This window comes from Cydia pomonella, chromosome 3 (assembly GCF_033807575.1).
Source record: "Cydia pomonella isolate Wapato2018A chromosome 3, ilCydPomo1, whole genome shotgun sequence".
Taxonomy (NCBI): Eukaryota; Metazoa; Arthropoda; class Insecta; order Lepidoptera; family Tortricidae; genus Cydia; species Cydia pomonella.
The window spans coordinates 15,728,344-15,751,380 of record NC_084705.1 but is presented as its reverse complement, the minus strand read 5'-3'; the positions used below and the strand labels follow the sequence as shown (position 1 = coordinate 15,751,380).

Sequence of the window (23,037 nt, the reverse complement as noted above, 5' to 3'; positions counted from 1 at the left end):
GATTTAACGGATTACTTTATTCGGAACTCGGTAGTAGAACAAAACAAATTAGTTTTCTACTGCGAAGTCAGAGTCCTTTCCTGTCTTGAATATATTTATTTCAGGTAAACTTACTATATTTAGGAACTAACATAATACTTGACCCTGTTAGGAAAACTAAATCGAAGAAAAAATATACTTGGTGCATCGGCAATTCATCGTGAACATTAAATTAAAGTCGGCTTAATTCATCTGCATTCGGTCATAAATACATCAAATAAACTTTAAAAAAACTTAGTTCACCTGCAGTTGGTCACAAGTACATTAAGTAAACTAATAGTTTACCTAATGCACCTTGGGTGAACAAAGTAAACGAAAAATATGTCACAAATTTGACAATGACGTAAAGGTGAATAAAGTGTATTTTTAGTTTACTTAATTGACCCAGGTGATTTGAGCTGGGTGAACAGAGTCAACTACAGGTGCTTTATCATGTATAAGTTCGTGTCATCCTGGATTACCTACCGAAATCAGCCAGGCTAAACCGGTTGTCAATTTTAGTACTGATATACAGAGAAAGCGCCACTAGTATAAACGAAGTTTTGAAAGAGGCATTTTTTTATATGGAGGTAGCGTTTTTCTCCTTGTGAGTATTGTATTCTTTGATCATGTGTGTTCCCAAAGCAATTCAAAATATAAAGTTTGTATTTCAGCTTTGTGCAAAATATGATTAGAACATATGCCGCCATCTTTTGAACGACAAATGTACTAGGTAAAGCTGTATTTACCACAAATGTACTCTTTTTCTGACTTATAACGTTATTTCATGATTTTCCATAAGATGGCGCTGTTCAAACAACCGTTTGTAGTATTTGCAAAACTTTGGTTGCAGACAGTTTGTGCTGTCTTCCACAGATGGCACTGATTTTTTCGTAATTTTTTTTATCTAGTTCTCACAAAGAGCGATTACAGATTGAACATAACGCCCCTAATTCGAACGACGTTTCTAACTAATTTTCTTAGTAAAAAATGCACTCCATTTCCACTATGTTAAAAATAGAATCATAATAGAATTAGATTATTATGTTCATAACCACAAGTAAAGGCAAACAATAAGTTTACTACAAGGAAAAAGATACTTATTTGGAACGTTATTTAATTTTATCCTATACCTATTCGTGCTCAGTTTAAAATTGGCAACAATGTGGTTAGTTATTAAGTCTGGTAGAGCTATTATTTATTTTATAGCTTTAGTGAGTTTATTAAATTTTACAAAATGTGAAGGTAAGTGTTTATAACACTTAATAATATTACTCTTAGTTAAGTACGTATTTAAGTATTATTTTTGCATGTCAAAGGTTTTTTTGGCGTTACGTTTCATAAATTAAAGTTTAACGTGGAAAAAACAGAACGATCTTTATTTTAAAATAGATCACACAATTTTGATGTATGACGTTTATTATCAGTTTACACTATGCAGTTATTTTTCTAGTAGTTAGGATCAATTTAATTAATTCGAAATGTACTTAGAGCGTTATTGAATTCTAGTGTTCATTTACATAGAAAATAAAGACACTTTGAAAATCATAGAAAGTGTTAGCTACTTATAGATTTAGAACCATGAAAAAAAGTTCATGACCTAAAGATAAAAATAAACCAATGTACCTGTTTTGTGTTGTGTTGAGGAAGCTTTTGTCTTTTTTCAGTTATATCAACGTCGAGAACAGAGGAGGTATGTATAAAAAATCTTGCATGCCTCTAAAGAATTACACAACATTTACGATTGGATACTACAGACTGTTCTTTTTATTTATTTTGAGGCAGTAATGGCCGTTTTGTTTGATATTGCTCAATTGTTTTCCAACAAAAAAATACTGGATTTGTATATATTAAAACTATTTTTAAATTGTGTATATTGATAATTAGCGATTTTCGATTTAAAACCGACTACAGACTCTTAGAGTTAGCTCTAAGGAAATTATATACATTAAATAACTCAATTGGGATAACTTAATTTGGTCACCGAATCCCAATAATTGGCTCAGGGCACTACTTTTTTACAAAATTTACTGTCATTTGGCCTGAAAGGCCCAGGGGTGTATTTAGGCTTTATTGGGATAAATCCGTTTTGCTTGCGATATTTTCCTTCACTGATAAGAGATTGATGAATATTACATTACATAGTATTTCGTAAACTCGAGTCAAAAAACTGATTAATACTGGCCGGAGTTCAAACCCGCGACCTTCGTTTTGAAAGTCGCACGTCTTACCGCTAGGTCACCAATGCTCCTAAAATTTATTTGAATTATTAGAATAGTGGTAATATTATTTTGTTTTTAGGTGGCACCAGGTGGACAATGCGAAGCCAAAATAAGTATGTCTCTTTAAGTATTTGACATGTCATGAAAAATATAATTTTAATCATATTTTGAATTATTATTTTGATTATTTTTATTTATTTGATTATTGTGGAATTGGTATTAGTATTCTAATTTTTAATTATTAATAATTTCATTGTAATTACTTTTTGTATACGAATAGGTACTACGAGTAATATAGTCTAAGGAATTGTAAGTAACATTTTTTATGGCCCCCCGGCCTGAAATAAACGAATTTAATTAAATTTGTCATTTTCACAGGGCAATGCACATTAAAATCGGTAAGTCTTTTATTATAATTTAAATAATTAATCAGAATGAAATTATTCAAACAGTAAGTGATGCAGTGGTCCCTTCAAGATTTTATACATATTTTTATATAATAAACCTTATCTCTAGATGATCACGTGAGAAGTTTTTACATGCATATATAATCCCGTCCTGGCCGGTATCGGCCTCGGGCATAATAACAGTACAGTAAATGTACGGCCACACGCACCCCAAGTCAGCACCCCTCCGACACAATTGTAGTTAATGACCGCAGGAGGTCGCTTCGCGTCGTGTTCCAGTCGCCTCTACTCTTCAAAGGCTTGCACTTGTACTCACTGTATATCTTCACTTTGACCGACCTTGTGCCGAAGTCTCAAAGTACGATGGTTCAATATCATATCTCCGCATGTGACGCTTCAGCACATCTTTGTAGCGCAAAAATTGGCCGCCTTGTTCCCGATTACCACTTTGCAACTCTGAGAGGGGGAAACTCGTGAGATATAACCACACCATCGCAGTTGTCGCCGCATTAGATAGGCTTCAATGCCGCTGACATTAGCACGGCGTAGAATTCGATGTTCCTGACACGATCTGACCAAGAGATGTTCATAATGTCATGTAGTGTCGTATTTATTCCGTTAAATTTATTATTACGTAAACCCTTACCCTTACTTTTTAAACTTTTTTAACGGCCTCCTAGCGTAATGATAATACCTTTATTCACCTACCTGGAGAAACATACCTGGATTTGAACCCAGGATCTCCGGCTTCAAATCCAGGTATGTTTCTGAGTTATCAATGTTTTCTATGTATTTAAGTATTTATCTAAATCTATGTATGTGTAATATAAATCATCGTCTAGTACCCACAACACAAGCCTTATTGAGCTTACAGTGGAGCAAAGAGAACTTGAAATAGAGGTAGATTGTCAAAGAAAAAATTGTAGCCACAATAAATGTACTGCCATCATTCGACACATATTAATACTTTTAGAACGACATTTTTCTGTGATACTTATTATTATATTGATATGTGTCAAATTGTTTAAATATCAAAAAGTGGCGCTATCTACTAGGGCATAGGCGATGGTCCCATAATATTTATTATTTTATAGACCGTGTCATTCACGTCGACGCGTGTCTTGATTTGTAATTTCATGTTATTGTGGGTGACACGAACTATATAATTAAACTTATTTGTTACAGGTTCCAAACTCAAGCAAAAGCCATTCAGTGCATGATGTAATGGTAAGTTTGCGTATGTCTACAAACTTTTCTATTGTCACAGCTTGGACCTACCTTTATACAACACGTTAATAATACTTACTGCGAGTATTAGCAGCTTTTACGGAAAAAAAGACTTATAATCTGAAAATGTAAACATGCTATAATAATTTGGATTAGATGTAAGTACTCTTTCGCATAAAAAATGTATTAGTATACATAATTATACCTACATATGATGAAGAATTAGTACTTACTGTACTTACTGCTTATTAACAAAACCAGTACAAAACTAAATTCTTACAGGGCAAACCAGGACAAAAGGGGGAAAAGGGAAATAATGGCGTAGAGGGAAAAACTGTGAGTATAATTTATACCAAAAATTTGGTGTACATTATAATAAATATACATACCTATATATGTGACGACCCCATCGCCCGCTGGTATTTTCATTGCAATCAGTCAAAACAGGGCAGTTTCTGGCGAGCTGTTGGGAAGTAGCGACCCCACGTACCAGCTGCTCGTACGTGTTCCTGAGTTACTTAAAGTTTACTTAATACCCCCAAGAAAATCATAGGTGAACTAAGCGTATTTTTAGTTTACTTAATTGACCCGGGTGATCTGAGCTGGGTGAACAGAGTCAACTACAGGGTTCCTAAGGGGTTCTGATACCTGGGGTCAGCGCTGGGAAACCCCAAAAACGCGTACAAAATTTGCCCAAAGATTTCACATCTTCATTTCATAGTTATTTATAAACAGACCTCCCTGCAATCGGTTTTCAACTAAGTTTAGTCAACTAGATTACAAGGACACTGAAATTCTTCAAAACGTCATAAAATAATTATTTACTATCTTTACCGTCTTATAATAAAATATATTATATTATTTTATTATTATAGTAAACATTATAGTATACATATTTACGCACTGACACACACTTATATACACTAACATACAAACAAACACTCGTACACACGCAGCTTAGAAAGAATAACATATACGTTTAAAAAAAAGATATAGGTAGGTATCTCTAAGGCGCATGGCACACTGCATCCGATTCGCACGTCGCTCCGATGTTTGAGTGAAATAGCGCTATGCGTGTATTATAGCGACATCCCGCTTGCACGTCGGACCGGATCGGATACCTTGTGCCTAAGTTTCAATGTAACTCTCTGTACAATCTGTATAGAAATGTAGATTTAGAGATCGGTATGACGAAACTGGGTCCCGTTACACATAGGGTTTCCTAGCTCAGGACACAGGGTCGTGATTTACTGTTTAATAGGGACCGTGCGCATTGGAGGGTCTGCCATCTTGTGGCCTGAATCGGAACCATAAACATGTACATTTACACGTCACGTGTTTTCTTGTGTATAGTAGGTTCTGCCATCTTGTGGGCTACATCGGAACAATAAACATCAAATTTACGCCTCGCGCCAAAAATCCGACGGCTCCTGTGCTGCCTCCTACAGTTCATGCACGCTCCCGGATATCGAATAAACAATAAACTATTTCATTTTTCATTTCCATCCTATTTAAAAAAAAACTCGCTGTCGTCTGTTTGTCTTGTGTAGCTGAAGATTTTACTTGACAAACAGTACCCCTAGTGTAAATAAATTCGATTTCGAAACGTGACGTACGCGTTTGCGTTTAGTCTCATTTTGTATTGGATTTAGAAAGAGCACGCCAAGCGGGACGTTTTGGAAACTCAAAATCCTATACAAAATGAGACTTAACGCAAACGCGTTCGTCACGTTATGATGTCGATCAAATTTACACTAGGGGTACTGATGTATTTAACATTTGTGTGTAAATTTGTATTGACATTGTTATACCCCACTTTACTATAAAATTTTAAACGGAGTTATTTATGATTTATTTAATTATTTTAGGGTCAACCCGGACTAAAAGGAGACATGGGAGAGAGAGGCTTACAGGTTAGTGCTTTGTATACATGCTGTTTTTTTATGTTTGACCACACTCTGAGGGGTAAATATGAAGTCATACTGATCAACTTTTACTATAGAGCTATTGGAGCTAACCCCAAATTTGCGATAAAAATATCTGCTCTTTCTTAGAGAACATTATTGAAGTAACATGTGTATTTTTGCGTTTTCGTGGTTGCCCCATAGTTAAAGTTGTTCAGTATAGCCTACATATATTATTTACCTCTCAGAATACCACCATAAGGTCGGACATGACAAAATCACTCTATGGGTCATTCTCTCATTTCGTGCAAATCGGTGATATTCTCTCGATTTGTAATTTTTCTTTTAATTGATAAAATTTTAGATTTCGTCAATGTGTGGATTCGTTTATTAACACTTTTATGCAAAAGGTACCTTCGTAACCTTATTACTTTTCATTTAATAGGGCTACTGGTGATGAACTACGCGCTGGTAATGAAATGGCCTGAGATGGTAATGAATGATAAAGGAAAGGAATGAAATTGGCATCGGACGGTAATTTTTTCACTGGACTGTAATGAAACAAACTTATGAAATCTGACATAAAAATCTTTATTTAAAGAAAATTAACAACATTAATATAATCAACAATATTAAAAACGTGTCGATTAATGTCTGGCATTTAGCAAATACACAATATACCTGCATAAAACTATGAAATAGTGAAAAGTTGGCATAAAAAGTTTCCCAAAGAAATATATATGTATGCTTCTGAATAAGAAGAATTTTGTTATAGCCGATCCTTATTTGTTATTTAATAGTTTAAGTAACCAACATAATTATTGTTTTATTCAAAAAACTAAACTAAATTTCAATCGGTCTTTGATTAGTCTATTATTTTAAATTGTTGCATTATCATTAATTGACTCTCTACCTATGCAATTTCGATTAAATCTCTTGCATAGCAATTATTTTAATGGCGTGTTTTGCAAATTTCTACAAAAAAAATTTTTTTACAATTTGACCGCCATTTCTTTCTGTTTTCTTTGAGCACGAGGTGTCATTTCCTTTATGCTACAAATCTTTTTTGTTCCTTTCTTAACAAGTATCTATTTCTTTCTTTTTCTCTTTGTATCGCATATAATTCGGGATTACTTTTTATAATCTAATATTTCTCTTTTTTACGCTGCCTATCTTTTGCTAGTTAGTCTTCTTTGGTCATTTTTTTCTCTGGCCTGGCCATTTTAATGCTAAAACAAACATTTGACGAATGGAAGCCCTATAAAAATGGGAAACGTGCACACGAAGACGATGCTGGGAATCTGTAGCCGGATGTTGCCCCAAAAATAAACACTGCGCGTAGAGGAAAAGCTGGAGGTAAATATTCAGGCATGGCAAGAGCTAAAGCACAACTGCGGAATATAGATTCGGATGAGTATGAAATGATCTCTGACGTTAATGAGGATGCGGAGCGACGTATCATACGTGCACGAGGGAAGGACATCTATGAGTATACCAGGGCAACTCCTGCCATCAGCTCAGAAGTTGTAAAGAGCTCCTCCCCGGTCTGGAAAATCTATGAGGGGGACATAATTGACGAAGTCTGCACGGAAGCCAACAATGTGCTAGAGGAGGCTCGCAAATCCGGGAACTTGAATGCCTCAGCCCTGTGCCGACTGCTCCCAAATGTAGGTGGTCCGAATGCTCCGTGTCAGTGACTGTATGCGGGAGTACTAAGGAGCATGGCGCTGTATGGGGCGCCAATATGGGCGGACAGGCTCTCGGAGCGCAACAGCGCCCTACTAAGGCGGCCTCAGCGAGTAGCAGCACAACGCACCATCAGGGCATATTCAACGGTGTCCCATGCCGCAGTGTACCTCCTAGCTAATACCCCTCCGTGGGAGCTTGATGCTCAGGTACTGGCGGAGAGGTACCGAATGAGTGCGGAGGTGAGGGCGCGGAGAGAACGCGTAGACCCCGAAGAGTCGGAGCGAGTGCTACGTCAGGCAGAAGAGAGGCTCCTGGAACGATGGAAGGAAACCTGGAGGACTCGCCCTATGGCACCCGCACCATTGGGGCACTCTTTTCATCGTTCCGGGAATGGATAAAGCGGAAAAGAGGTGTGCTATCATACCGGCTGACCCAGGTGGTGCTTCGGTCACTACCTGCACAAAATTCAACGGGAGCTGAGTCCGGTCTGTCATGAATGTGGTGACTCGGACGACACAGCCCAACACACCTTGGAGGTGTGTAACCGGTGGGATACCGAGAGAGGTGCCCTAACGGGCGTTATTGGGCGTAATCTCTCGCTGCATAGTGTTGTCTCGGCCATGTTATGCAGCGAGAGATCATGGAATGCGGTTGCCACCTTCTGTGAAACCGTTATGACACAAAAGGAGGCCGCTGAGCGCGAATACGCGAGGAAAATGTGGACGCGCATCCTCTCAGGCGCAGACGGCAGAGGAGAAGGCGAAGGCGCTATGCAGCAGCCTTAGTCTGATCTTCCAATAGGGCTGGTGGGCTGGGTACCCACCATACGGCCCCACACGTCTAGGGGGAGGGCCACAGCGTCCCTGGTCCTCTCCTTCCTTAGCGCGGGTGCTCCCAGCGTCTATGCTGGGGAGCGTCGTGGTAGAATGGCTGCAATCCCTCGGCGCTCCCAGTAACGGCAGAGCGGGTGACGCCGCAGGGGATGTAAGTGGGTATTCTCCTCCCCTCCCTCTGTGTAGCAGAGAGAGCTGTGGGAGGAGCGAGTCCCACATACTACCCCCACATGGGCTGACCTGGCCCGGGGGTGAGATGCGTAAATGCATTTACCCCTGCTTCACCAAAAAAAGGCGATTATCTCACACTGTCACCGCATTTCGTTACGAAGTGCGGTGCAACGAATTCGCGAGCGGCGACGATACTAAGGTGGTGCAGTTGGCTCCGTATCTTCGTCCGGAGCTGCTATGCACGACGAACCAGGTTTATGAACTAAAACCAGAAGTAGAATAACCAGATTTTTATGATATACTATTTCTTAAGATTAATATTTATCAGACGCACCCCTACATTCAAAACTTATGTATCACAGAAGTACTGAACACTCATGTTTTGAGTGTCATCACAAGTAAAGGTAACAGAGCGGCAGGTTTATGTTAATCTACTGCGCTCGAGTAAACCCGAAATATCCGTTGGGCTTCCCTATTATTACATATCTACAGTTTTAAATGTTTATAACAACGTAATCTTTATAATAACTGAGCCTCTTTCCATTAAATGTACTGCCTCGAATATATTATCATTACCTTCTTAATGCATTCATTACCTTCCCCAGTAAAACTGGAAGGAAAAGAAGTGAATGAAACAGATATGAATGAAGTTTTGGAAGTTTTTGTCGCCTACGTCGGTTGGCATCAGACCTTAATTTTGCAGAATAAACCATCTGGAAGGCAACACTAAAACACTTCATTACGTATAATTATAATAATGTACACTTGGAACTTACTGTGTAAATCACTGGATGGCGATGAAGATTGTTTTGAACCACACTCCTTTTCGACACGCGAGAACGTAGGTATGTTCGCTAACAGCGGCATACGCGCGTCCGCTACGAGATCACGCGGCCAACTGACTGACGAACAATGCGTAGCATCGGCGGTAGACGCTATATACCCTTCCTATGTAGCAAAATATAGCTAATCCATTTCTCGCGTCGGTAATGAAGAGATTACTTGAACCATACACTTATAAGGCTGTATAATTTTAACTGTTAATATCTAGCTTCTAATATTAAACTATTTAAAACATAACTAAATTAGTCATTAAGTGAGCAAACAACGAGTTTTCTATTTTTAGTATCTTAAGGTTCAAATGTAGGTCAAAGTTATACCTTCATGCGTTACATGTAGAGAGGAATGAAAAAATTGGGTGTTAATTGTAAATATAAAGAAAACTATTACCTTTTTAGAATTGTTCGTTGAAGAGACATATACTTTAGGCCGTATGTTACAACCTTGCTTTTACAGATATTCGAAAACAACAACACCTATGTTTCTCAAGAAGCGAATATGTTAAATTAACAAGGACATTTAAAAAATAATAATTTGTGTCAATTTACCAGGGTCCACCGGGAATAAACGGGGACAAAGGAGATATCGGATTGCCGGTAAGTTTGTGTTTACTGGCTACTTTCTTCAAAAACATAATATCATTTACATTTTTTAAAATATATATAGTTACATGAGATAATTTATAGTTTGTACGTAACTTTCGGTGCGCGAGCTAAACGAACCCGCACCGAACACGACCGGTTTTTAATATAATATAAAATTATTAAAAAAGCCAAAGTTTACCTGGCTATCAATTTGTAATTTTGTAAATTTGAAGTCAGTGTCATATATAAATTAGTTTAACAACCTTTTCTTTGAAAAATGAAAACGAATCGTCTGATTTTATCACAGGGCCTGCAAGGAAAACAAGGGGAACCGGGAAACGACGGTGTCAAAGGAGACATGGTATCATTTCAATTTTTAAGTATATATATATATATGTGAAAATGTGTGGTTTTATTACTTGTTTAAATCTTATGATATTCAGTTGTACAAAAACTAGTCATAATTTGTATATTTATTTTATTTCTAAAACAGGGTCAAAAGGGAGACAGGGGAGAAGAGGGAAAAAAGGGTGACAAAGGCAATAATGTAAGCTTTAGTTTATTTGTATCTTGTGTTTGAACATGCTCTAAAAGTAATTAAAAACAACTATTAACATTTAACAGAAATGTAATATTGTAAATTTAAAAGTGGAAAAATTACTGTCTTGGGTGAGACTTGAACTCACGGCCTCTGCATTGATACTCCAGCGCTCTGCCATCGGAGCCACCAAGACTCCGATTTGACTTTGACTTAGAGATGACTTGGAACTCCGGTAGCCGTCTAAGAAGTATAACGTTCTTACGGTAGATGTCGCTAGGGTCCCCTAGAGCCATATGGTGGAAAATTTGCTGCCTATGGGTGAGGTCTTGGTAGCTCAGATGGCAGAGCGCTGGAGTATCAATCAAGAGGCCGTGAGTTCAAGTCTCACCCAAAACAGTAATTTTTCCACTTTTGAATTTATTCGAAGCTTTATAGCATCGTTCGCAGACGTTTCTACTTGTTAAAAATTAATTTAATGTAATATTGTATTTTTATTTTTTCAATTATACGATAAATGCATATCTATGATGCGAATTTTAGAAGCTAATTTGAAAGTCCACATAGAATACCCACGACAACAGACACACGTAATATGTTATCATATTTTCACTATGGAATAGAAATAATCGTGTACAGTTTTTTAAGAAACAGATTATCTCGAATTGTAGATTTTTTTGTGTCATATATTTTAATTGTTTTTTTGCCGTTAACATCTTTATAAAAGCTACTGTATCTATTACATTTAAAACTTTCGCGTTTTGAACACACATTAAATCACATTTATAACCGGGTCTACAGCAATTTTTTTATTACTTTTATTTAATGACCCGCACCCTTTATAAATGTCATTTAATAAAGCTCATATTATATATAATACGAGCTTAGTGTATTTAATGCACAAAACAGAGCCAATTTGCCAGCCAATCAAAGGTTTACTAGTAGGAGACAAAAACTATTAACTAACTTTTTTATTGTAAATAATTAATTACATATTACTATCACTCGTTTTTCTCAATCTTAACTAAAGAGCTTTAGGTACTGATGTTTATTTTAATTTGAAAAAGTAAATTTGAACATTAAACATAAGCTTTTCTAAAAACGTCTCAATAAAGGTAATAATGATTCGTTGTAACAGAAGATGTTTCGAAAAACTCCCACCGCTTATAGATGTTGACGACTACTATAGCCAGTATTTATCGGGGACGTCGAGTGCAATGTTTCGCTCGAAACGTCACGGGTAATTAAAAAAAAATTGATTTGATAAGAGTTTTAAAGAAATTAATTACTTTATAATTTTTCTTTCGTCTAATTCTCACAGGGTTTACCAGGATTAAAAGGGGAAACAGGTGAAGAAGGTTTACTGGTAAGTTTTTAAATTCAAGATTTCACAATGGTTTTTTGATTAAAGATACAAACAAATATATTTCAGAAAATAATGTGTATGAAATTCTAAAGCCTAATTATTAAATTTTTTTAATGTGTCTTAAGAGGCCGTTATCGATTTTAGTCGCAAAAATGTCAAATTGATAGATTTAGCGCATGAAATTGTACACCTTTTATTAACTATTAGAAATAACAAGAACTGATGTCTATTAGCATGTTTTGTTATCTTTCATTTTAATAATTAAATTTTTTGAAAACAGACTCGTTTAAGTAGTAATGTTTTTTTTTTCTGATTAATGTTTAGGTAAACGCGCGTAAAGCAGTGCAGCAGCGCAGCTTATTTGTAAATTTCGTTAAGTTTGACTGCTAAAAATTGTAATTTTGTATTATACATGTTCTGTACTTTAACTTTAATAAACTACATTTTTGTTATTATATTTTTTTTTGACGACCAGTTTGGCCTAGTGGGTAGTGACCCTGCCTACGAAGCCGATGGTCCCGGGTTCAAATCCTGGTAAGGGCATTTATTCGTGTGATGATCATGGATATTTGTTCCTGAGTCATGGGTGTTTTCTATGTATTTAAGTATTTATAAATATTTATATATTATATATATCGTTGTCTAAGTACCCTCAACACAAGCCTTATAGAGCTTACTGTGGGACTTAGTCAATTTGTGTAATAATGTCCTATAATATTTATTTATTTATAAATTTGAAGTAATGTAAATGAAAGTTAGACGAAATCAATTTTCTACAGAAATTACTTCAGAACAAGTAACAATTTCTCTGAAAATCGACTTAATTTTAACGTAATTTTGCTACTTAAACAATCTAAAACATTTAATTTTGCTAAAACTGTTCTTAAACATCATTTTGTATAATTTACTACCATAATTTTTTGATGAATTTTTAAAAACTGTCCCTTCTCGTAACATATTACCGGGGACGCACGCTTGCGACCTCATTATTAAAAGGCAAGATGAAAAAACGTGCTAATAGAAACCAATACTTGTTATTTAGATATTACGTAACAAAAGGTGTACAATTTCAACGACTAAATCTATCAATTTTACATTTTTGCACTAAAATCGTTACCGGGCTCTTAATGTTACTTACGAGTAATTCATTCATAATATTCGAATATCTTAAAAACCTACAAACAGATTTTAAATGTTTTATTCTTTAAAGTAAAATACTGTAATATTAAAACTAGATTGGTTCCCTAGTTAACATAATTATAAACGTTTAAATAAATAATTCTTTCGCAAAAACGGTATTTTTACGTAGAAAATAGTTTTGAAATATGCTGAGAATTTAGGTGCCCAGTAATCAATTCTGTAAGTAAGTAAGTAAGTAAATATTCTTTATTGTGCACCATACATTTAAAAATAGACAGGAAATGAAAAAACACGTAAAAGTTAGGTAACAACAGGCGGTCTTATTTATTCATTTGTGTTTTACAGGGCCCTCCGGGCATAAAAGGGGACAAGGGAGAAAAAGGGTCTGAAGTAAGAAATTATATTATTAATGCAGATAATTTTATAAATAAGTACCTATGTTATAAATAAAGTGTTCGAGTCAAATATTTTAATTAGTTTAATACAAACATTCATAATTGTCAGGGTCACACAGGAAACCACGGGGAGCCAGGAAAAAAAGGAGATTCTGGCGAAGAAGTAAGTTTTCTAAAATAACAGTTAAATTAAATGTTTAAATAAGAATATTACCGTAACAGTTTATCCATTTTACATTTTTATTAATATGGATATAACTGTAGGGCTAACATAGTCGGTTCCATGGTTCCATTTTTATCATTTGTCACTATGCCTGTCACGGTCAAACAAATATGTAAGCGCGAAAATGACAGGCATAAAAACAAGTGATAAAAATGGAACCATGCTGCCACCGCTGGTCGTCTATTACTAGCCGACAAATAGGTCTGTCCACCTAGGTGGACGGTTAATATTTTTTTTTCTTAACCAACAATCGGCCTAGTCGGTTGGTTAGTAATATGAACTTTTAGTACCAGCCGACCAACTTTTTATGATTGGTTTGCCGGTTGGTAATCTGCATATACCAACCAACATACAAAACGATCTGGAAATTTCACTAGTCCAATTATTAATTTCAGAATGTGTATGTGACCATATTAGTGGTAGTACAGACTCCTAAAAATCAGCGTTTAGACCTCACATAAAAGACATAAAAATTGGGATTCTATTCAATTTGTTTTAACACGTTCACAGTTCACAGTCCTCATACAAAATGTTCCGATTTCCTCGTACGTCCAAGCAAATTGCTTCCATAGTGACCCAACAATGGCTATAGTACCCATGTTGCCCAGAGTTGTGAAGACAGTTCGTCGTGATGTACTTCATCATGTACGTCATGTGCTTGTATGTCACTGTAAACGTGTTAAGAACAATATTTCTGATTTTTTATGTTCAATTTAACGGTTTTTTGTAAGTTTTTAAAAAAACTAATTAGGTAGTTAGTCAAGAAAAAAAAAATATCAACAACCAACCAGGTAGACAGTAAGGAAAAAAAATTAACAACGAACCAACTAGGTTGTTGATTACGAAAAGAAAATATCAACCGTCCACCTAGGTGGACAGACTGGTTTGTCGGCTAGTAATAGACGCCGCTGGTAGAGTAAGAAGATGCAAGTTAATATTTAATAAATATACTGATTTAATTTAATAGGGCCTACCAGGAAAAAAAGGAGAACGAGGTGAACAAGGATTTAAAGGTGAAAATGTAAGTTTTTAAATTAAACCATTAACGTTAGAATTTTGGAGAAGAATTAGTAAATTGTGAGATTGCTTATTTTAAGCATATGAAGTACTTACGTATATATTTGTTGGGTATTATAGATCTGTTATCCTACAGTGTTTGTTATGTTAAACGCTGAATAGATTTTAGCTGAGACAAATATTACTGAACTATTCAGATTTTCCTAGTCAAAAAATTATAGAGTGATCCAATCCGAGAAAAATTTAGGCTGACCAACTTTCGCTTCGCCGACGATATAGGCTTGTTTTCCTTAACTTTATCCGAGTTACGTCATATGGTAGAAAACAATAGCAACGCAAGCCTTGAGGTTTGGACTGAGCATCAATATGTCAAAGACCAAGGTCATGACTAACAGCACAAAACGTGGGATTGAGAAAAACGAAGAACACATCGCATATGTCCAAAAATACCTTTTTCTGGGCCAAATAGTCTCTTTCCAGGCGCTACAAGACAATGAGGTACAAGGACACAACTGGATTGGTGCCAGTGAGATGCACTGCAAGTAAGAGAAGAGAACAGTTTCAATAATATTATTTGTATTTTACAGGGTACACAGGGAATAAAAGGCGAAAGAGGAGAGAAGGGTCTACCAGTGAGTTTTCGATGATATTTTAAATTTAATGACCATTTATTACAATAAGTATAAATAATCCCATCAAAAACATAAATGTGATATAACAGCCAAGTTCAATATAAAATTAAGATAATGCGTCGTTGTTGTCTTCGCCTACAAAAGAATTGAGATCTATATGGATGCCAAGTTCTGTGTTGAAATTCCTGAATTTTTAGTTACAAGAATATGCAATGTTCTAAAATGACTTGATATAACAATTTCTTGTTTCTTGATACTACCACAATGTTTGCTGTTTAATAGGAAATATATATTTAATCTTAAATTTAAACCGATAATTATTTACACAATGCATATATTTGACTTGGGACGTTATTCAATTTCAAGATTTGACGTGGCTAGTTTTTACTAACAAACCAAATTTTAGAAAAGTAAAATAGTCAAATATAATATAATATAGCCTGTACGTAAAAACTAGCCCGATGGGATCCACGAGGAATCGAGGGAACTCTTCAAATGTTAAAGGCATATATATATAGTGATCTTAGTTTACACCGGGAAAGAGTACCACAGATGCAATTCATGCTATTAGATTAGTAATGGAAAAATCCCGTGAAAATAAGGAGAACGTGATGATGGCCTTTATAGATCTTGAAAAAGCCTTCGACCGTGTACCGAGAACAATCATATGGCAAGCCTTAAGAGCTCACGGCGTTCATGAATGCTATGTTCGACTTATAAAAGACATGTATTCTGATGTACAAACACGGGTTAGAAGCCCAGCGGGCTTTTCGGAGAGATTTAATATAAAAGTAGGTGTAGACCAAGGTAGTGCACTAAGCCCATTACTCTTTAATGTAGTGATGAATTATCTGACTGCAAAAATACAAAAACCAACACCGTGGAACCTCTTGTATGCCGATGACGTAGTCCTAATATCGAAAGACCTACACGAACTTCAAGAACACCTCGAGCAATGGAGAGAGTCGCTAGAAACCAATGGAGATTACGCATCAGTAGAACAAAAACCGAATATATGATCTGCAATTTTTACCCAAATAGTTCCATCAACGCTACCATTAAGCTCGATGGCATACGCCTCCCGCAAGTAAAAACTTTCAAATACCTGGGCTCGGTTATCTCTGAAAATGGGACAATTGAAGCGGACATCATACACAGGACGACATCTGGATAGAGCAAGTGGCGTACGCTAACCGGAGTCTTATGTGATACCAAAATGCCTATTAAGACCAAAGGAAAAATTTATAAAACTGCTGTGAGGCCAGCCTTACTCTATGGATGTGAAATCTGGCCGACAACCAAGGCTCACGAGCAGAAGCTACATACAACGGAGATGCGTATGCTGCGGTGGTCGGGCGGGGTTACTCTTGGAGACAAAGTGCGCAACGAGCATATAAGGGGGAGTTTCAAAGTGGCTCCAATAACCCATAAAATTTCCGAGGCTAGACTAAGATGGTACGGCCACGTAATGAGAAGACTAGACGATCACGTGGTTAAAAAGTGCCTTTCCATCGCTACAAAAAAGAGGGGAAGTGGAAGGCCCCAAACAACTTCGATGACGAATGTCCGAAAGGATAGGAAGGTGTTGGGACTCCACGAACAAGACACCCAAGAAAGGAGCAAATGGCGTCGCATGATTGGGAAAGCCGACCCCGCGTAACGGGAAAAAGGCGAGGCAGAAGAAGATATAGTGATCTTAGTATTGTCATCATCATATCAAGCATTTACATTTGTAGAAGTGACATTTGATGAAGTGTTATCTGGTGCTTTATTTCATGCATGGTGTGGAATAATTTATCTTAAATGCAGTCGAATACCCTATTGCGGGTATCTTACCAGTCAACCTTAGGGCAATAGGGTTGTTTCCAATTTTTTAAACGCTTGTATTGCGTTCTATATTAACTAAAAGTTGCCCTAAAATTCAACTTTTATACTAAAAACGGCTTTAAATATGTTAAATTAACAAAATATGCTTTCGCGCCCAAAACACACTTGTATGACGTGACAGTTTACGGTTTGACACATAACTTCATACACACGTAGAAGATACGAACTGTCAACTGACATTTGTCATTTGTTGTTTATCGCCTAACTGTCAACAGTGTCAGTCAGTTGTGACGTCATCAGAATCTTCAATGACGTTTCGAGTTTGGTCACGTGACGTGTGCCAAAAGAGATTTTAAATTCAATATTTACAAAAATATGGTCATTACAGGTCCCCTAAAAGTAGCTTAACATGTTTTTATAATCAAAAAGAATTTATTGTGATAGAATTCTGCCCTATGATTTGTAGATGGAAACAACCCTATTCTGAAATGTGTCAAGGTGGGTGCAGTGACAAAAAGAAACATGTTACCTCCTTTTCTACATAATTAGCACGCTGTCTTTTTAATTTCATTGTATGAAATTCAAAATCAACAATATTCGTTCTTTCACCGGTATCCCTCATTGAAGTCGGTTTTTTTTTCTTATTCATTATGGTTTATTATTCATTATGTCAATACTAAAACATCATGGAGAACGGAAAATATTTAGATGTGGAAAAACGTTTTCTCTTTTTGTATGGACGATCACGTGGTTTTTTTTTATACTACGTTTGTGGAAAACAAGCATACGGCCCGCCTGATGGTAAGCAGTCTCCGAAGCCTATGTACGCCTGCAACTCCAGAGGAGTTACATGCGCGTTTCCGACCCTAAACCCGCCCCCACGTTGTTGGTATGCTTCCCTCTTAAAATTATGTATAAGGAGTACTCACGTACCTCTCCTCTTGTCTTGTTGAGGATCTTCTTAAAGAATCGAAACATGTCGAGCAATTCTTCGACTAAAATAACGTGAAAACCCGTTAAAAATAATTTTGACTATTTATTTAAGATAGGTTCATTTATTAGTAAGTTTCTGAAAATAACTACTTATTGATACACTATATGTTAACTTATGTGTGCAATGCTATTTTACAGGGTGTATCAGGACCAAAAGGGGACCGAGGAGAAAGGGGCTCAGATGTAAGTTTCAAGTATTAGGTAAATAGGGTAAACTATACTAACGTCAATCAGGCCCTTCCAACCATCTCGCTCCGAACTCTTTAACCTTATATTATATTCTGGCAGTGGTGCTTTTTTATAAAAAAACAGATATCAATGACTGTATATTGAAAAAGCAGTCATAGTGTAGGTTACCCTGCATTATTAATATCCTTTTAAATATTTTGAGTGTGGACAGGCAAGTTTATTTATTTCTTAAGGGGCGCACCGAGTAACAGTCCGCCAGGTGGTATCGGCCTGTCAGTTGCTCGGACTTGTCAACTGTTCTAACTGACAGGCCGATGCCTTTCGGCGGACTGATAGTCAGTGGGCCCCTTTAACTATCATTCATGATAAATTATAAACATTACGCACATACTTTTTCTAAACCTCTTAAACTAGTCCAGTGTAGGGTAAAGGCACCAGTGCTCAGCCATGCACCAGTGGTCAGCCTTTCTTGCTTATTTTTGCTTGTAAATATCAAAGGTTTTCAGATGTTCATGCCAAAAGTAGGTGGTATTATAGATTAATAAAGTATGAATTGAAAAGTAACTTAATCTTTAAAATAATTGTTTAGCATAAACTACAACACTACTTCAAAGAAGTGCTGTCTTCTGACATGAAGGGATATGTGATATGCGCCATTTTTTTTAGAGCGTCACATGGTGTTTTGATCAGTCGTTAGCAGCCGAATAGTAATATTTTTTTAAAAGCATGTGAAAATGTGTTTTGAAAAAGTAAAAAAATAATATAAATCCCTATTAAAGTAACATTTTTAAGGGGGCTGCCTATTGGGAACCACTTTTTTGTACAAAATCCAATAGTCAGCCTCCCCTGGCCGACTACTGGGTTTGAGGCAATAATTTTAAAAAGGTCGTAAACCCAGAAGTCAGCCGATAGAGGCTGAGCATAGGTTTCAAGATTTTTTATTATTTTCAAATGCAATGTAAGTCGTTAAATCAAGCGCCTTTAAATATTTACAATATTATGACTTTATTTCATTGAAATTCATCAAATACCCAGTAGTCATCCTGTGGCTGACCACTGGACACTGAGATCACGGAACTCAGAACCCAATAGCCAGCCGTTAAAATGGGATGGCTGGACACTGGGTACTTAAAGGCTGTGTATTGGTAGACAGGGGGCTGATTACTGGCAAAAAGGCCCTTGCTTTATATTTAGTGAAATATTTCCAAAAGCTAAATTAAATTACGTTTTATTCTTTATAAAAATTGAACTTTATTGAATTATTGTAGCGTAAAAACATTCATAATTCTTATTGGTCAATTAATGGGCAAATGAGACGTTCTTGAACATAGAAATTTCGTAAAAAGGCTGACTACTGGTGCCTTTACCCTACGTAGTTGAGATCTGTAAATATAGAAACGTTTTTTACAATTGAGACGCCCTTGAATTACTTTTAATGTAACAAAAATAATGTATTTACTTGTAAGTACCTACGAGGGCTAATCCAAAAGTTGTTAGTTCTGTTGCTCCGGCTCTACTCATGCGATTAAAATTTTATTTATACTATAGTGAGGGATTTTTCAGTACTTATTAAAGTGGTGTAAATACGTTTTTATAAAACGCTTATTTTTGTTTTTATTTTATTTTTACTTTGACGCGTCGAAGCCTAACCATCAGTCATGAAAATCAGTAATTGAGACTCCGTGAGAGATTGTGCTGTCATTTTAAAGACAGTTTTTGTAAAAAAAAAAACAAGTTTTTTAGGTGCTACGACTGACGAATCTTGGCCGTTCTTTTACGTATAAATCGTTTTGATTGAGTAAATATTATTATGATTTAATAGGTGTCAACAACGAGTCCTTTCACTCAAAGTAAAAATTTCTGAATTTTAAATATATAAATAAAAATAAATAAATAAATATTATAGGACATTATTATTACACAAATTGACTAAGTCCCACAGTTAGCTCAATAAGGCTTGTGTTGAGGGTACTTAGACAACGATATATATAATATCCATCGCAATTCAACGCGGTAACGCAGTGAGTGTGATGGGCACCTTTGCGCCGGGAACAACTCGCGGGGGCCTCTTTGAGTAGTTTGTTAGTTTAGTTTAGCTTAAGCTTAATTTGTAATGAATGACATAATTATCTATTGACGTAATATGAGTGTATTGTTGACTAGTGTATTAATTATAAATTTGTATTAGGTATTTAATTATTATATATAATATATAAATAATTATAAATACTTAAATACGTAGAAAACACCCATGACTCAGGAACAAATATCCATGCTCATCACACGAATAAATGCCCTTACCAGGATTTGAACCCGGGACCATCGGCTTCATAGGCAGGGTCACTACCCACGAGGCCAGACCGGTCGTCATAACATTAATATATATATATGCATATAAGATTATTTATTGATTTATACATTGGAAATAGCAGAAGGAAGATAATAATTAAACCCGGGTAAATTTAAGTTCGATTTTCAAACATTTCAATACGAAATTCATTTAATTGTGCCCAAAATTGCCGTTTTTTCGTAGCAATTCGTAACTCCATACAAAACAGCTTTCAGTTAAAACTATTTGCATTCATTAAAAACAAATTGATGGCCATAAGTAGCATTGAAATATCCCTCACAATAGTATAAATATTTTTTTTATCGCATGAGTAGAGCCGGAGCAACTAACAACTTTAGGATCAGCCCTCGCATCTATAATCTAGATAGCTCTGAAAGAGACTAAAAATAATGGTTCACAATTGAAGGTAATGGACTAAACATTAGTAACAGCACCTTTAATGATTGTCATAATATATTAAATATTTCAACTATGTTCCTAAGAATATGAGTATATGTGTAAAATAACAATTCTGTGATTGAAAACCGTGTATTAATATGGATTTTAGGGTAGTCCTGGCGAGTGCAAACCCTGTACTTGCCCTCCAGGCCCACCTGGCCCACCGGGTCCACCCGGCCTACCCGGTAAAGAAGGAGCACGAGGACCACAAGGACCAGAAGGACCACAAGGCCCATCTGGGCCACCTAGACCATCCCCGAGTAAGGTTTTCGGTATCTGTGTTACACCTAGTGTCAGAAAAGAATATCGGTCTACTTCTAATGACAAATGTATCTCCCTATAATATTTATTTATTAACTATTCCTTTATTCACATTCCTTCCTTCCACAGATTTAGGGTTAATAGATACCGCTAGTACAAGACTTGCGCATGTTTTTAAATAATAAAGTGCACTACTTCTCGCTCAGTGGTGCTTATGACATCCCAAGTGTAAGACCGCAGACGTTTATTGCCACGCAACAAAATGCCTCATTGTAGCATAATTAACTGTACGAATACGACCAGAGTGGTTAGTCGTGTGAAAGGTGACATTTCTTTTCGAAGTAAGTAATTTTGGTATTAAATAATCGCCTTATTTAATTTAAAATCATTTATTTTCAATTTGTAATAATGTCGTGACGTTTCTAGCAAGATAGTAAAAAAATAGTATCTTTACTAAGAACGCCATCCATTACGGCTTATATTTGATGCATCACTAAAGGCATTTTATTTGTAGGTCGCAATGGACAGCAAACAAACGATACTTTCGTACATCGTTTAGTTGCATGGTAGGATGGATTTTCTCAAATTCTGTTGATTTTAAGCCACTAGTGTTGTATACTGCGATGTTTCATGCAATTCGATTTATAATCGATTTTTGTGACGGTTTCGTGTTACAAAGATCTTTATGAAGTTTAAGCTTAAGTATAAAATGAGAGATTATATAATATTGTTATTCTTCATATTGTAGTATATTTCTAAAATCTGGAGCACCGACTGTACTGGAATCGCTTCGCATTTTTTGGCCATCAACTCGATTTTTATTCATGAGATGAATCATAAGAACGTCGATTTATTATTACCTACGTTTTTGAATCGGATCAACGTGGCGATAGCGTTACAACGCTAGTCCTATACAACGCGACGATCTACTGACATGACAACTTAGGTAATTAGATAGCCAAAGGAAGAAATATAAGAACTGCTCGACTTTTAGAAATAGAAGAATTTCGGTGTCCGGTGAAAACTTCGTCGTTCAAAGTATTAGAAATAACCAACCATTGAAATATGTCAAGTGACTATATGTATTTGTTTACAGGCATTGGAGGGGATGAAGAGGAAAAAGGTGATGAAGGCGATAAATAAAACGAGTACAGCTATCTTTTTCACATTTAATATCAGTTATGTAAATTACAGGTCTATTTTGAACGGTTGTTGCGTTTTTTTTAAATGGCGATACTAATGTTACAACCAACTTATCAGTAAGGTACCTCAGTACGTAATTGTACGAAATTCACTCTTCAATTAGTACGTTAAAAAAGGTTAAATTGATGTATTATCAGACAGGCGTATGGTTACATAAGTATTAGTTTGCTAATATCAAATACTGCACTTTGTTAACCGAGAAAAATAAATTGTATTCTACAGAGCTAACGTCATTTTCACCTTATTGGAATTTCTCCCCATTGACACCATGTGACGCTTGCAACATGATATTGCGTACCGTGTAGGTTACTACCAATTTGCGATTGTAGTGAACGATTTGGCAAACTGTTACACCTCGATATGTGGGACTTGGCAACAACAGAGTCCCACTTATCCAGTAGCCTAATTGAAACGTTCTCATTAATGCCAGTTCTTTTGAGACTAGCACCACATGTAACTTTATATTAAGGCAGATAAAATGCACCATACATGAAGAAGAAGGGTGATTTTTTTTTAAACAGGCTTTTACTTTAATATCAATACTGTTCTATTTTCCGCTAATATTATAAC

The 23,037-nt window shown here is 36.0% G+C and overlaps 1 protein-coding gene across 1 annotated transcript; it reads left to right on the top strand.

The window, feature by feature from the left end:
- The first annotated feature begins 513 nt into the window (after nt 1-513).
- On the top strand, nt 514-22,695 carry LOC133516156 (collagen alpha-2(VI) chain-like). Its single transcript, XM_061848936.1, has 18 exons — nt 514-1,263; nt 1,686-1,711; nt 2,320-2,353; nt 2,619-2,638; nt 3,833-3,874; nt 4,157-4,210; nt 5,743-5,787; nt 9,863-9,907; nt 10,203-10,256; nt 10,389-10,442; nt 11,755-11,799; nt 13,285-13,329; nt 13,444-13,497; nt 14,525-14,578; nt 15,162-15,206; nt 18,165-18,209; nt 21,113-21,263; nt 22,361-22,695. The coding sequence occupies exons 1-18, from the start codon at nt 1,182-1,184 to the stop codon at nt 22,405-22,407; spliced, it is 942 nt and encodes a 313-aa protein (XP_061704920.1). The 5' UTR covers nt 514-1,181; the 3' UTR covers nt 22,408-22,695.
- Nucleotides 22,696-23,037: the final 342 nt, after the last annotated feature.

Bases quoted from the DNA above. Each gene is read 5' to 3' on its own strand.
- LOC133516156 (XM_061848936.1), top strand. From the start codon at position 1,182: ATGTGGTTAGTTATTAAGTCTGGTAGAGCTATTATTTATTTTATAGCT. The intron at 9,908-10,202 runs GTAAGTTTGTGT...ATTTTATCACAG, and splicing joins AAGGAGATATCGGATTGCCG to GGCCTGCAAGGAAAACAAGG. The intron at 11,800-13,284 runs GTAAGTTTTTAA...TGTGTTTTACAG, and splicing joins CAGGTGAAGAAGGTTTACTG to GGCCCTCCGGGCATAAAAGG.